The sequence below is a fragment of the Mustela putorius genome, unplaced genomic scaffold (genome assembly GCF_011764305.1).
Source record: "Mustela putorius furo isolate JIRA1106 unplaced genomic scaffold, ASM1176430v1.1 tig00003898_pilon_pilon_pilon, whole genome shotgun sequence".
Lineage (NCBI taxonomy): Eukaryota > Metazoa > Chordata > Mammalia > Carnivora > Mustelidae > Mustela > Mustela putorius.
Window position 1 is genome coordinate 5628379 of NW_025422047.1, and position 14503 is coordinate 5642881.

At 39.6% G+C, this 14503-nt stretch overlaps 1 protein-coding gene across 3 annotated transcripts in view; it reads right to left on the reverse strand.

The window, feature by feature from the left end:
* Window positions 1–984: 984 nt before the first annotated feature.
* Window positions 985–14503, reverse strand: part of RASGRP1 (RAS guanyl releasing protein 1) — an 84789-nt gene continuing 71270 nt past the window's right edge. For all 3 annotated transcript variants that reach the window (XM_045067961.1, XM_045067960.1, XM_045067959.1), the window contains 5 exons: window positions 13611–13755; window positions 12832–12868; window positions 11766–11918; window positions 10007–10392; window positions 985–2123 (listed from right to left, as the gene is read on the reverse strand). In XM_045067961.1, the coding sequence (XP_044923896.1) occupies window positions 1989–2123; window positions 10007–10392; window positions 11766–11918; window positions 12832–12868; window positions 13611–13755 (856 nt within the window). In that variant the 3' untranslated portion in view covers window positions 985–1988. The remainder of the gene's footprint in view (window positions 2124–10006; window positions 10393–11765; window positions 11919–12831; window positions 12869–13610; window positions 13756–14503) is intronic.

A 14503-nucleotide genomic window follows, 5' to 3' on the forward strand; every position in this document is an offset into this window, starting at 1 on the left:
CCTTGCTGGACTGCAAAAAGTTGTGATAAAACTATTCCTTTCTGTTCATTTCAGTGGTAAATTCTGGAGTGCTTGAGACCCTCTAGCCGTATTAATTTAACTGATTAAGGGAGCTCTGACCTTTGGAATTCTAGAATTATAGATTATGTACACAGGAATTAACCTGAAGTCTGTATTTTGGATGGAGGGTAAGGAGAATGAAAACATTTGTGTCACATGTCTATGTTTATAAAGAAATTGTGCTGTACCACCTTTGGTCTGTATCAGAGGAAAAGAATAATAATGAAGAACATGAATTTTAGAGATTATCATAAATTCACATTTGCTACTTATATGGACAAAGTACATCTTAACTTGTATACCAGGTGATGGACCTACGCAGCCTGCTATGGGGATTTCTGAGTTTGGAATTAGGAAAGGGTAAATTTGTATGTAAGGTAATTCTTTTAAACACTAACTGAAAGCTACTCACTAGTTTTGTCACTAAAGCTCAGTACAAGGAAGTATGCAAATGGAAACTGGTCTTTCATCAAAGAAACTTCTCAAATGATCTGACTCCTCCAAGGAAGTTACACTGTATATATACTTTGTATTCTGAATAAGATTTGGTGTTGCTGGCTTTAGGTTTCAACCTTTTAATTGTTGAGATTATGTTCTTGGCAGTTGGTCAGCTTGCATATGAATTTCAAGTCGGCTTGGTACCAAGTTTTCCAAGTATGGAAGGTAAGTTCCGCTTAAAAAGAAAATGATTATATGAACTTTTTAGAGAAATCAAGAGTGTGATAAATTTTATAGATCGGCAGTTTGTAAACAGTTGTCCAGACAACTAACTGAGCCCGTTTATCCTTAACCTTCATTAATAAAAAAACTCCTAGGACTCTTAATTGTAATTTTGCTTAACAGTACATTTTACATTGTGAGCAATTTATGTATCCTGTAACAAGCTAACTTTATATTTGTGGATTTGTGTAAATGACAAAGTTGTTTAATTCATTTCCATATTTTATAAAGGAAGAAACAAAATTCCAAGTCACATGCATGCTTGATATTATATACACATAATATATACATATATACACACTCTCAGGTCTTATTGAAGCCTCTCATCCAACTAGCTTATTTCTAAATAATATTAATAGTGAAGACAGTACAGCACAAAATCAGTTCAAAGTAGTTACTTCAAAGAAAAAAAGATAAAGATGGCACATGAAAAGTTAAACGGACTCTTTCAAAAAGCCATAAATTCCTAATTCTATCCAGTGTAGATATACAAGGACAAATACCATGTTGGCAGTAAAAACTGCTACCTGGTCAGTCATGTATTAGGTGGTATTAGCTATGTTTCCAGGTTTTTAGTTTGCCTACTTATGACTGTGAGACTAAAACTGTGAGATATCCTCATGTGAGTATGAGCCTAGTGAGGAAGGAGTGGTAGAAGGCTAATTGATTAGATATCTGAGGTAGTGAAGTGGGAACCAGATTTGAAAAGAATGCTGGAATACAGAGGAAGTGAATCTCTTTTGGGAACGTGAGTATCTTCCCATTGTAAGCAAACTTTGGATGGAACAAAATAAATCCTTCAGTTCAAAGAAAACCCACAGAAGGAAGCAAATTGATTTTCCAGGGATTTTAGTTCTGAGGAAGTAGTAGTAGCTACACAGGCCACATAGGAGAAACAACCTTGTCAGAAATCTTGACCATGTATTTATCAAGCTATTGGTATTAGTCCCAGGGGGGGAAAATGTTTATGGTGTGAATGGTAAAAATTCTGCATTCTTCAGCTTTCCTACCCATTGATTCACTGACTGAAGACAGTTTCACTCATTAGGAGTCTTCTAAGTAAAAAAAGGGTAACTTGCTTTTCTGTTTTAAAGTACCCTTTTTATATAACTGGTTGATCTAAGGTTCCCCAGGTGTTTGTGTTACTCATTTTACTTAAGAGATCTCTGATACATTCCTCTACACATTGTGATCCTTCAGTTTCCGGGCTAAGAACAGTCACTGTGATCCATTTGAGCTAAGACATGATTTTTGCTTGCAAGTTGGAGGGTTTCTATTTTCTTCTGTGCATATTTCAGTTGAATCTTTAGAGCATCATTATCTGCTTTCAGGGTATTTATTTCCTAAAGGGAAGGAGATGAGGTATGTTAATAAAGCAGCAATGAATAGCAAATCAGTTGCAATATTGGAAGTACTACACTTGATTGGCATTTTCTGTTCACTGTGGCTGAGAATTAAAAACTATTTTCAAGACATTTATTTTGCTCTGAATAGAAAATAACAAGTTAAATATCAAGTGAGCATGTGCAAACAGCAGTTAGTTTTTGTTATCATATCAAAGATGGCTAGCAGGCAGAATAAACCATAAGAGGGGGATATAAAACCTTCGAATGCTATATAGCGAGAGACCTCAGTTCTGAGGTATGAAAACAGTGACTCAGAATACTGTCATGAATATTATAGTTCTTTTAGTCTTCAGTACCCCCCCAACAAGTCACTGAAAACTAATGGACTCCTTTGATAAAGAATTTTATCCTACCCCCTAAACTGGGATTTAATTATCTAATTTTCTGAGCAGTTGACTTACAGGCTATTGCGGTTTTTAAACTGAATTATGTCTAGCCTATGACATAGTATAAATTTAAGATATACAGCAGGTTTTAAACTGAATTATGTCTAACCTGTGACATAGTATAAATTTAAGATGTACAGCATGTTACTGTGGTATGTTGTAATACTGCCATTGTAAAGACAATACCTTTCATTGTTATATTATCCTTTTTAATAATTGGAATAATTAAGTTCTGGACTCAACAGGTTTGAGGATGATAATTCAGTATTATCTACATTCATTGTACCATGCATCATATCTTTCAGGCTTATTTACCACTTGTAAGTTGGTACCGTTAAACAACGTCTGTACTTCCTGTCCTTTCCCTGGTAACTACCATTTTATTTTTTATTTTCATTTTTTAAAGGTTTTATTTGAGAGAAAGAGAATGAGTGAGAGAGAACACAAACTGGGGGAAAGGGCAGAGACAGAGGGTGAAGCAGGACTCCATCCCAGGATTTGGGGATTGTGACTTGAGCTGACGGCAGAGGCTTAACCAACTGAGCCACCCAGGTGCCCTGTAACTACCATTTTAATCTGTTTTTGTAAGTTTGGCTTTTTAAAATTCCATATATAAGTGATGTCATACAGTATGTGTCTTGCTCTGCCTTGTTTCACTTAGCATAATTTGTTTGAGGTCTATTCATGTTGTTGCAAATTCCCTTCTCATGGCTGAATGATACTCCATTGTGTGTATGTATGTGTATATATACATTTTTGTTGTCCATTCATTGATGAGGTATAGACACTTGGGTTGTTTCCTTATTTTGGCTATTGTAAATAATGCTGCAGTGAACATGGGAGGGTATCTTTTTGAGTTAGTATTTTTATGTTCTTCAGCTAAATACCCAGAAGTGGAACTGCTGGATAATATGATAGCTCTGCTTTTAATATTTGAGGAACTTCCATGCTGTGTCCCATAGTGGCTGCACCAGTTTGCATTTTCACCAACAGGGCATAGGGTTTCCCTTTTCAGCACATCCTAGCAAGCACTTGCTCTCTTGTTTTCTTGATGCTAACGATTCTAACATGTGTGAGTTGATAGCTCATGATTTGCATTTCCTTGATTAGCGGTACCGAGCATCTTTTTTATATACCTGTTGGCCATTTGTATGTGTTCGTTAGAAAAATGTCTCTTTACTCTTCTGTCCATTTGTTGCCATTAAGTTGTATGAATTCTTTACATAATTTGGTTATAACCCTTAATCCGGTTTAGGGTTTGCAAAAATCTTCTCCCATTCTGTATATTTCTTTTTTGTTGTGTTAATTCTTTTGCTGTGCAAAAACTTTTAAGTTTGATTTAGTCTCTTGGTTGAAGAGACTATTCGTTCCACCTTGGGTGCCCTTGGTACCCTTATATTATCTCACTGTATAAGCAAGGTGTGATTCTGTACTCTCTATTCTTCCTTTGGCCATTGTGTTAGTTTTTGTCTGAGTACTGTACTGATTTTATTACCATAGCTTTGAGTATACTTTGAAATCAGGAAGTCTGATCTTTACCTGTGTTCTTTTGTGGTTCCACACAGATTTTAGGGTTGCTTTTTTCCTATTTCTATAAAAGAATGCCATTGGTATTTTAATAGAGATTGTATTAAATCTGTAGATGGCCTTGGGAAGTATGGACATTTTAACAATTCTTTGGGTCATGAACATGAGATATCTTTTCATTTGTTTCTTTCACTTCTTTGGTCAAATATATTCCCAGTATTTCATTGCTTTTGGTGCTATTGTGAATAGGATTGTTCTATTTCTTTTTCAGATATTTCATCCTTAGTGTGTAGAAATGCAGCTGATTTCTGTATGTTGATTTGGTAGCCTGCAGCTATACCTAAATTTTTGATTGGTTCAAACAGTGTTTTGGTTGTTTTGGCAATTTTATATATGCAGACTCATCATCTGTAGATACTTACACTTCTTTCCTGATTTGGATGCTGTTTCTTTGTCTTGCTTAATCACTCTAAGATTTCTAGTAATGTGTTGAGTAAGAGTGATGAGAATAAGCCTCCTTAAGTCTAGTTTCTGATCTTGAGAAAAAGTTTGAACTTTTTTCCCACTAAGTATATTATTAGCTATGGGTTTGTCGTTTCGGGCCCTTATTATGTGGAAGTATGTTCCTTCTATATCCAATGTTTTTTTGTTCTTTTATTTTGAAAGGGTGTTGTATTTGGGGCACCTGGGTGGCTCAGTGGGTTAAGCCTCTGCCTTAGGCTCAGGTCATGATCTCAGGGTCCTGGGATCGAGCCCCGCATCGGGCTCTCTGCTTGGCAGGGAGTCTGCTTCCCTTCCTCTCTCTCTGCCTGCCTCTCCGCCCTTGTGATCTCTCTGTCAAATAAATAAAATCTTAAAAAAAAAAAAAAGGTGTTGTATTTTGTCAAATGCCTTTTCTGCCTCTATTGTGATGATCATGTGATTTTTTCTTTTGTTTTACTAATGTGATGTATTACATTCATTGAGTTATGTATATTTGTTTATGCTTGCATCCAAGGGATAAATCATACTTGGTCATGGTATATAATGAGGTTCCCTCATCATATATTGTATATCTTGGAAGTGTTCCCTCCTCAATTTTTTGGAAGAGTTTGAGAAGGACTGGCGTTTATTCTTCTTTGACTGTTTGGGAGATTGCACCAGTGAAGCCCAATGTTGGTTGCATATATGTTACAACTGTTATATCTTGCTAATGTAATATGTTGATGTATCGAGCCTTTTACCATTATATAAAGACCTTGTTTGTCTCTTGTTAACATTTGTGGCTTTAAATCTGTTTGACTTAAGTGTGGCTATGCTCCATTTTCTTTGGACTTCTATTTGCTTGGAATATCCTCTTCTATCCCTTTACTTTGAGCCAGTGTGTGTCTTGAGAGTCGAAATGAGTTTCCTGTGGCAGCACAGAATTGGTCTTTTTAAAATCCATCCAGCCGCTCTGTGCCTTTTGACTGGTGAAACCAATCCTTTTTTTTTTAGCATGATTACTGTTATGTAAGGACATACCACTGCCATCTTATTCATCTTACTTGCCTTCTGGTTGTTTTATATCTCCTTTTTCCCTCTGTTTCTGCTTACCCTTCTAAAGTGTGATTTTCCATAGTGAGTTGAGTCTCCTAAAAATTTTTACTTCAATTTAACTAACATATATTGTATTATTAGTTTTAGAGGTAGAATTTAGTGATTCATCAGTTGCATACAAGACCCAGTGCTCCTTACATCCAATGCTCTCAAGGCCCATCACTCACTCACTTCAACCCTCCTCGCCTCCAACAACTGTCCATTTGTCTCCTATAGTTAAGGGTCTCTAATGGTTTGCCTCCCTCTCTGTTTTCCTTAAATTCCACGTAGGAGTGAAATCATATGGTATTTGTCTTTTTCTGACTGACTTTGCTTAGCGTAGTATCTTCTAGTGCCATTTACTTCATTGCAAATGGCAAGATTTCATTCTTTTTGCTTTGTGATTATCATGCGGCTTACATGTAAAACATCTCATAATTAAAATAGTCCTTTTTATCTTGAAACTTTATAGGTGACCAAAGATAAAGTGCTGTCTCCACTCTTTTATTCCTTCCCATATATATATATATATATTTATATTTATATTATATTTATTTATATTATTATTATAAATATTATTCCTTCCCATATATATAATATTTATTTATATAAATATATATATATTTAAAGATTTTATTTATTTGACAGAGATCACAAGTAGGCAGAGAGGCAGGCGGTAGTGGGGGGGAGGCTCCCTGCTGAGCAGAGAGCCCGATGCGGGGCTCTATCCCAGGACCCTGGGATCATGACCTGAGCTGAAGGCAGAGGCTTTAACCCACTGACCCACCCAGGCGCCCCCCCCTTTTATATTTTTGACATTATAATTTATCTTTTTATGCTGTGAATTCATTGAGAAATTATAGTAGCTATAGTTACCTTTTAATGTTCCTTTCCTAAGGCCTTTCTCCTACAATTAAGAGGTTGAACACCTCATTCTAATATAGCTAGCTTTCTGATTCTGCTTGTTTCTTATCATTGCTGGTGTATTGTGTACTTTCATTAGCTTTTATGTCACTATTTAGCATGTTTTCATTTCAGCTTGAAGAACTACTTTCAGCATTTCATGCAAGGCAGGTCTAGCAGTGGTGAGCGCTTTCAGTTTTTGTCTGAGAAAGCCTTTATTTCACATTCATATCTGAAAGGTGACTATTGGATGACGTACTCTGAGCTGGCAGTTTTAATACTTTGTCATTTCACTCTCTCATGGCCTATAGAATTTCTGCTGAGAAACCTGCTGAGAGTTAATGGGGTTCCTTCATAGTTTTCCTTTTTTTCCTCAATTTTTAAGATCCTTTCTCATTGGCTTTTGACAATTGCATTATAATCGGGTGGCACCTGGGTGGCTCAGTCGGTTGAGCATCTGCTTTCAGCTCAGATCATGATCCCAGGGTCCCTGGGGTTGAACCGTGCTTTGGGCTCCCTGCTCCTCAGGGAACCTGTTTCTCCCTCTGCCCTTCTGCACCATTCATGCTCTTTCTCGTTCTTTCGCTCAAATAAAATCTTAAAAAGTAACAATAACTGGGTGGTCCATTAGTTTCTTGGACTTGTGTATGCTCCAATTTCTTCTCCAGGTCTGGGAAATTCTAAGCTATTATTTCTCTAAATATGCTTTCTGCTCCTTTTTCCTTCTATATTTTTTCTATCATAATGATAGTTCTTATAGGGTTTCTTCACTTTTTAAAAATCCTTTGTTTTTTTTTGCCTCTTCACAGTCATTTCTAAGTTGCTAGTTCTTTCCTTGATCTGCCTTATTTCCTAAACTTTCTAGTACATTCTTTATCTCATTGAATTCTTCAGCTCTAGAATTTGGTTCTTTAAAAATTTCAGTCTTTTTGACAAAGAACTCCTTCTGTTCATTAATTTTATTCCTTAGTTCACTGAATTACCTGAGTGTTTCTTGTAGCTTGCTGAATCTCTTCATAACAGCTATTTTGAATTTATCAGTTAGACCCCAATATTCCATGCCTTTGAGTTTGGTTGCTGAAATTCTTTTCTGTGATACGTGAGTTTTCATAGTGTCCCATGAAATGTGCCTCTGCCATCGTATTTGAAGTAGCATATACCTCTCTAAGTTGTTTACTTTGTTACCATTCAAGAGACTGGCAGTTGAAGTTCTTTCAGTTTTCATAGGGTGGCCACATAATATAGCTAAGTTTTGGGTTTCTTTTTACCTTAGCTGGCTCTGGTGCTGCACTTGGGAGTGTGCATTAAAAAAGCTGGTGTCTAGAGTGCTGGCGGCAGAGGTGGAGGGCTGCCCATAGCATGATAGGGGGATCCTCAAGTGGGGGTACTCCCAGAGGTCCATGGGCAAACCTGAAACCCCAAGGTGGGGGGGCAGTGGGGAGAGGAAGGATGTGTTCCTTTTGCCTTTTGTTATTCTTGTATCTGTTTCTTTCCCTTCCTTCCCCCATTCCTGGATGTCCCTCCTTAGAAACCTGAGTGCTGCTGGAGAGAAATGGGTCCCTCCAGCTGTAGCCTGTGCTGTCAGGGGGGCAGTCACTCACCACTTTTGCTTTTCCTGTCCTCTGTGAGGGAGGAAGCCAGTGCATTGCAGTGTCATCCTGGGGAGGGAGGCTGAGTCCTAAGATTCTCCTCGGCGTCTGCCCCCGAACTCTACGTGGTCTGGCTCCACTCCCATGGTGCCCCAGCTGGTGGGACCTCCCAAGCCTGTGTATCTTTCCAGCATGTCTGACCTGGTTTACACTTTCCAGGGTTGCTCTTGCCTGATCATGACAAGATAGGGTGGAGCAGGCTTCCCCCTCGTTTCTGGGCACAGGCAGGTATAGATCCCCTGGGTGTTCCATGAGGTCACTTTTTTTGGTTATGAATAACCAGTTTGTTGTAAATAAAAGGGGAGAGTAGAAAGATACAACTCCCCTTGCCATGATGATGTCTCCAGTCTATGAATCTGGTTTCTTACGTTATACCATATTGATTACTCCCTCCCTGCAGTGGTAAGCAGTTTCTGGGTAATAGGAGTTGTTTCTTAATGGAAATTATCTGGATTGCTATTTGCTAGGTAAATGCGTTCCATGATAACAGAGTAATTATTCAAGATCTGGGGCAAACCATAGAGAGCATGGACTCCTGGCCTTGTATTTTACAGAGGACTAAGCCAGGCACAGTATCTCTGAGATTAGAATCACAAATCTGTGTCCCCAAGATGAGTTCTTATAAGTTGCCTGTGGCAGTTTCTACACCTGAAGAGAAAGGGCTTTGTGTAATCCACATTTTGTCACCTTCTGATTGACTTATTAAAGCAGGTCTTTAAAAAAAAAAAAAAAAAAAAAAAAAAAAAAAAAAAAAAAAAAAACACTCTGAGCCAGAGAATACCTTTCATCAAGAAAATTTGTTCTTTTTTCCTATATTCCTCCTACTATTATGTTCTTTGTTCCAGGCACCAAACCAAGAGTTTCACATGTATTATCTCACTTGTTTCTTCAACTATTTCTGTATTTCAGTTTCTAGGAGTCTGACGGGGAAGGTACAACACTAAGAAAAACGCAGGGAATTCTGAGGCCATTTTGGGCAATTTCACTATGTAGTATGTTGAATTATTTAACGAATCCTAGCTAGGTGGTTGTTGGTTTTCTGTTTGTACTGCTAACACATTGCTAACCTTGACATTTTAGAAAAATCTATGATGAAGTGGATCTGAGCTTCCCTATCATTGGTAGGAAACCATCTGAGCCAGGACTCACCAAGAGCCCTGTACGCCAAACAAAAAGTACATTAGTAATTTTCCCTACAGAATTATTTGGGCAACTGCCTATTGTCCCCTTTCCTGTCCTCCTCTTTCATTATGCTCTTTTCTCTAACCTTGGAACCATATTCCCAAATTTGTGTTCTTCTTCTTTTCTTGATAAACTTTTTTATAATGCCTTTACGGGGCCCCTTATAATTAGGACATTGTAAGCTGCACAGAAGAAAAAGCAGCTTCTATAATTGTTTATAGATTATATACAGCTGTTTATATGCACTTGCCAGATACGGTCTAATGCATATAGAAGATTTGCACATTCTTCGATGTGTTTGAGTTTCATTTAGAAAAAAGGGTGTGGTGTCAGCACCGTAAAGCTGATCAGTAGAAACTAGTTTATTCCTCAAAGCATCTACTTTGAACAGACTTTGCGTCCCAGCACCAACACTTTGAAAGGGCAGTAGAGCCTGGTATATCTTGTTCTACTCATGTAATGTGAGACATGGCCTCCACTGGTTTGAAAGAAAGCCAGAAGCCTTTCTTTCCTTTTTTGGTCTTCTTAACCAACCTGGTTGGAATTTTTAGCTTACATATTCTTCCCTGGTTTAACCCCATTTCTCTGAGTCTAAAAGAAAAGAAAAGGAAGGTACCTGTTCCAGCTCTTGGTAGGTTGGAGGTCTGAGATGACGGAGATCCTCCTTTGACTTTATGAGGGATTCTTTGTTTTCCCACTTGACGAAAGCCCGCTTTCTGATCAAGACGGGGCTGGGGCATGGAGATGTGGGACTTGGAAGCACATAGAGAGTATCCTGGGCTGTCTTCCTTGGAGAGGACAGCCTAAAGGAACTGGAGGGGGCCTCAGTGCCAAGCCAAGGCAGTGATTCTGTCTGGGTGGCCTTGTGGGCAACAGTTCTCTTTAGCCGAACAGAAATCTTCTGTGAGGACACTCCCATGAGCATGATGGTCCGATCTTTACTTTCCTCACTGTGTTCCACAGTCTCCCCATTAGGAAATGTGAAAGGTCCTTCCTCAGGAGCTGTAGAAAGATACATGACGTATTAGTACTCTATCTCAGAAAAGCAGACTCAGGATTGACCTGTTACTTTCAACTGAGACCCTTTTTGTTGCTATAGGAGTTCCATGGGTCCAAAGTGGATTCCTTTTCAGGCACCCTCTTCAGGGAGTGAAGGGGCCTGAAGTCCAGGGGCTTTTGCTGGTGAAGCCACGGCCACTGGTGCCAGGCTACATCTACCTTGAGGACAGGACATTTTTCTATATGCACAAAGCTTGCCTAGAAGATTTTGGTTTCTGTAGATTAGCTGAAGTGAGGCCCTGCTTCAGTGCTCTAGAGAGAAATGGTCCATGCAGGTTTGCTGTGGACATTGGAATGTGGTAGCTCTCAGCATTCAAATTTTGGTCCTCATGCAGGTGGCCTCCAGGAGCTGGTACGAATTTTCTTTGGGATCTATTTGTACAGTCGACGTGGCTTAACTGTGAGAGTTAAAGTTCCAGCTTTGTGGAAATATGTCTTAAAATGTATCCCTTAGTATGATACTAATTGGTAAAAGGAGAGAGAATCATTCTGGTTTTCTTCTTTCAACCAGCACCCTTGCCCAGGACCCAGCCTGAATATTGACCATTAGGAAAAATTTCTTAGAAAAGTAAAGAGTGGATATATTTGAGATGATTGGTAGGCTGTAAGGTAGACTACTGATCATCTAAATTTATTGTTTTACGAAGACTCAACAATAATTCTGGGCTGTTTGGAACACATTTATAAATAGGTTTTAGATTCTGTTTAGCCTTTTTCATTTAATGAGGATAAAAAGGTTACCTTCCAGGATTGGGGAAAATGAAACAAAGTGTTTTTTAAGAAACATGCATTTCTATTAAAATGTTACATATTTTTCATTACTAAACTTTATAGCCAAGATACTGGATTGGTGTAATCAAAATGGCTTCTGGACAACAAAAAGTCCAAATGACAGTTATAATTTAAACCAGTAGTTCTAATACTAGAAACCTTATAAGGATCATACTTAATTTTTCCACAGGGGAACATAAATTGACTTGAAGTATTTACCCAAATAAAGCTCAAAATTGTAATTATACTGTTTCAAGTATCAGAATATTTAAATTATTTACCCTAAAATAACAACCCTATATTTTTGGGGAGTGTTAGGGTGATTTTTTTTCTTTTTTTTTAATTTCCCATTTTACAACCTGACCTTTGTGCTGCTCTCTGCCACATTTGTATTTTATGTGACAGAACTGTGGTCCCCAAAAGTGATATGTAATTCTTGAAATGTATCTGCGGTGGTTTTTACTAAGAGGGATAATCTTTGCTCCCCGAAAACTTTATCCTTCCCACTTCATTTTCCAAGATAAGTGTTCTCTGTGCCTACTTACCATGGAGCAGGTCTTTGGCTCCCAGTGGGTAAAGGTTAGATGTTGGCCCTCCACCAGGGCTGTTCTCTGTGGGGGCTGCTGGGTTCTTGGCTCGCTTCTTGCACTCAAACACCACCAGATCTTTGCATTGTTTGTGGCAGTTCATCCCGCAGTCTGTGGACAAGACATTCTGGTCAGGAAGTCTTTCGCTTTCTTCTCCAGACTCTCAAAACCATGTTTGTGAAGTGCTGTCCTGTCACACACGCCTGTCCTAGTCTGGAGTTGCCACCTCCTATTCCTTATGCACCTAGTAGTCTTCTCATCAGGAGTCTCAGAATCAGAAGCAGCACCCACTATCTTGGAGAGAAGTGGTTTCTTAGTCATCCTACATACACTGCCTACTTTACAGAGACCCCCTGGAGGCTCGTAGCTCTTACATCTTACTCTTTCTTCCTCACCATAAAAATCTCCTCTCCTTCACTCCTGAATTTTTCTAGTTATAAGGAAGGACAGTTAGGTCCAGAGGAAATCTACTGATAAGAGAAAAGCTGAGGGGCACCTGGGTGGCTCAGTGGGTTAAATAAAGCCTCTGCCTTCGGCTCAGATCATGGTCCCAGGGTCCTGGGATCAAGCCCCGCATCGGGTTCCCCGCTCGGCGGGAAGCCTGCTTCCCACCCTCTCTGTCTGTCTCTCTGCCTGCTTGTAATCGCCCTCTTTCTGTCAAATAAATAAATGAAATCTTAAAAAAGAGAGAGAGAGAAAAGCTGACGAGGGCCTTTGGTAAATAACTTCTTTTCCCAAAGTGCCTTTCTTTGGAGACCCACCATCCCTGTTTCCAGGACAGCCCACACAGAGAGAGGACCGTGCAAGGGTGGGGGAGCTTCATAACTGGTCGCTCAGCCATTCCTCTTCTCTGTGGTGGCAGTCACTTTCAGTGGGTGCTCTAGGGAAACCAGTTCGGGAATGAGGTTGGGAGCTGTGCTGAGAAGTTGTGGATTCAGTGGACAACTCCTCTGGTAAAAAATGCTTTATTAGGAGAGCCTCTGAGACCAGGGAAAACAACACAGTAGACAAAGCTGAGCCTTACCTTTACATCGATATCCTTGTTTGATCACTCCCCAGAGCTATGAGACAGACAAGATACGGTTAGAGTGTACCGGCGACCATTCATCTGTCCAGTATGAGGCTACACAGTGGCATCCATTCTTTATTTTCCCTCATTGTGTTCTCTTCCTCAGGTGGGAAGGAAATCTCCTTTATCTTCCCCATCTTAACTCTCCTGACCTTAAATTGCAAATAGGAAGAGTTTGTGCTGATCAAAGTTAAAAAATTCTCAAGAACTCACTAGCATGGACTTAAGAGGCCTTCCTGAGGCCTGAAGTAGATGAGTCAAAGAACTAACCACTTTCTCAGGACTCCAAACCAAGAACAAGCATGCAGAATCCCGGGGTCATGGACTGGGAGAGCCAGGGTGGGAGGTCAGAGAGGAGGAGAGCCACATGACTTCTTAAAGCAGTTCCTTTTGAAGGGGAGTGGGCAGGGATGTCTCCTACTTCTTTTCTCTTACAATACCAACAGCATATGACTATAGTTACTTTAAAAAATATATCTGCAGTTCAACATTTCTTACCATTTGTCCCAGGCCCGTGGACCAAAGGAAGAAATCAGTTTGGGAGAAATGGTAGAGGAGTTCAAGTAAAAGCCATGCATTTGAGAATGAGCTTATTCCAGGTGTTTGCTTAGGCTCTAAGCTGGGATGGTTGATAGTTGATAAGGGTGGTAAGGTCTCTGCCTGGCTTAATCATTTAAATTGTCTCATACCCCCCCCCCCCAAGTTCAGCCTCAAGCATTCAAACAACTACTTACAAATCCAGCACAGTTGTCACAGAAAGTAGGTTTCAGGTAGGTGGTCTCTTGAAAGTTGTGAGGGAAGCCCAGGCCCAGTTTGGAATAGATTGAGCTGGCCCTCATGAAGTAGGCTGTGATTTCGTCTCTGCTGATGAGGCCTTCCCTGCCAGCAAGGGACAGACAAGGTGTAAGTGGGGTCTGGGGTAATGAGAGTGGCTTCTAGCCTTAGAAACTCATCTCTGTTTTTACCCTTCTTTGGTAGGTATAGTACGTAGTACTGGGGATGGTCTCCATGAGCTCTGCTTTTCCGTAGGTATGCGTAGATAGCATGTCATTAGGAGATAAGATGGCAAGAGTCATTTCTACAGAGGTAGAGTAAGTTTTCCTAGCCAATTTGAACACTCAAAAAAGACATGGAAACTGTAAGGGAGAGAAGTGCCTTATGCTGTGGTTTCTGACTTTAGACCGTACCTGACACATAACTGGAGCCCACCAGCCATCCTTTGATCTTTTTTTTTTTTTTTTAAGATTTTATTTATTTATTTGACAGAGAGAGATTACAAGTAGGCAGAGAGGCAGGCAGAGAGAGAGGAGGAAGCAGGCTCCCTGCCGAGCAGAGAGCCCGATGCGGGACTCGATCCCAGGACCCTGAGATCATGACCTGAGCCGAAGGCAGCGGCTTAACCCACTGAGCCACCCAGGCGCCCCCATCCTTTGATCTTACACAGAGATCCAATATAGAGCTTGTGTAACCTTCCGAAAAGTAATGGGCACAGTATTAAATAATTGTTTCTCTTAATCTGTGGATCAAGCAAGAAGGAACACTAAAGGTTTTCTTAATTTATAGTTGACTATTCCTTAACTGACAGATTTTTGAAACCTTCAATTCTGACACATTTAAAACACTTTTA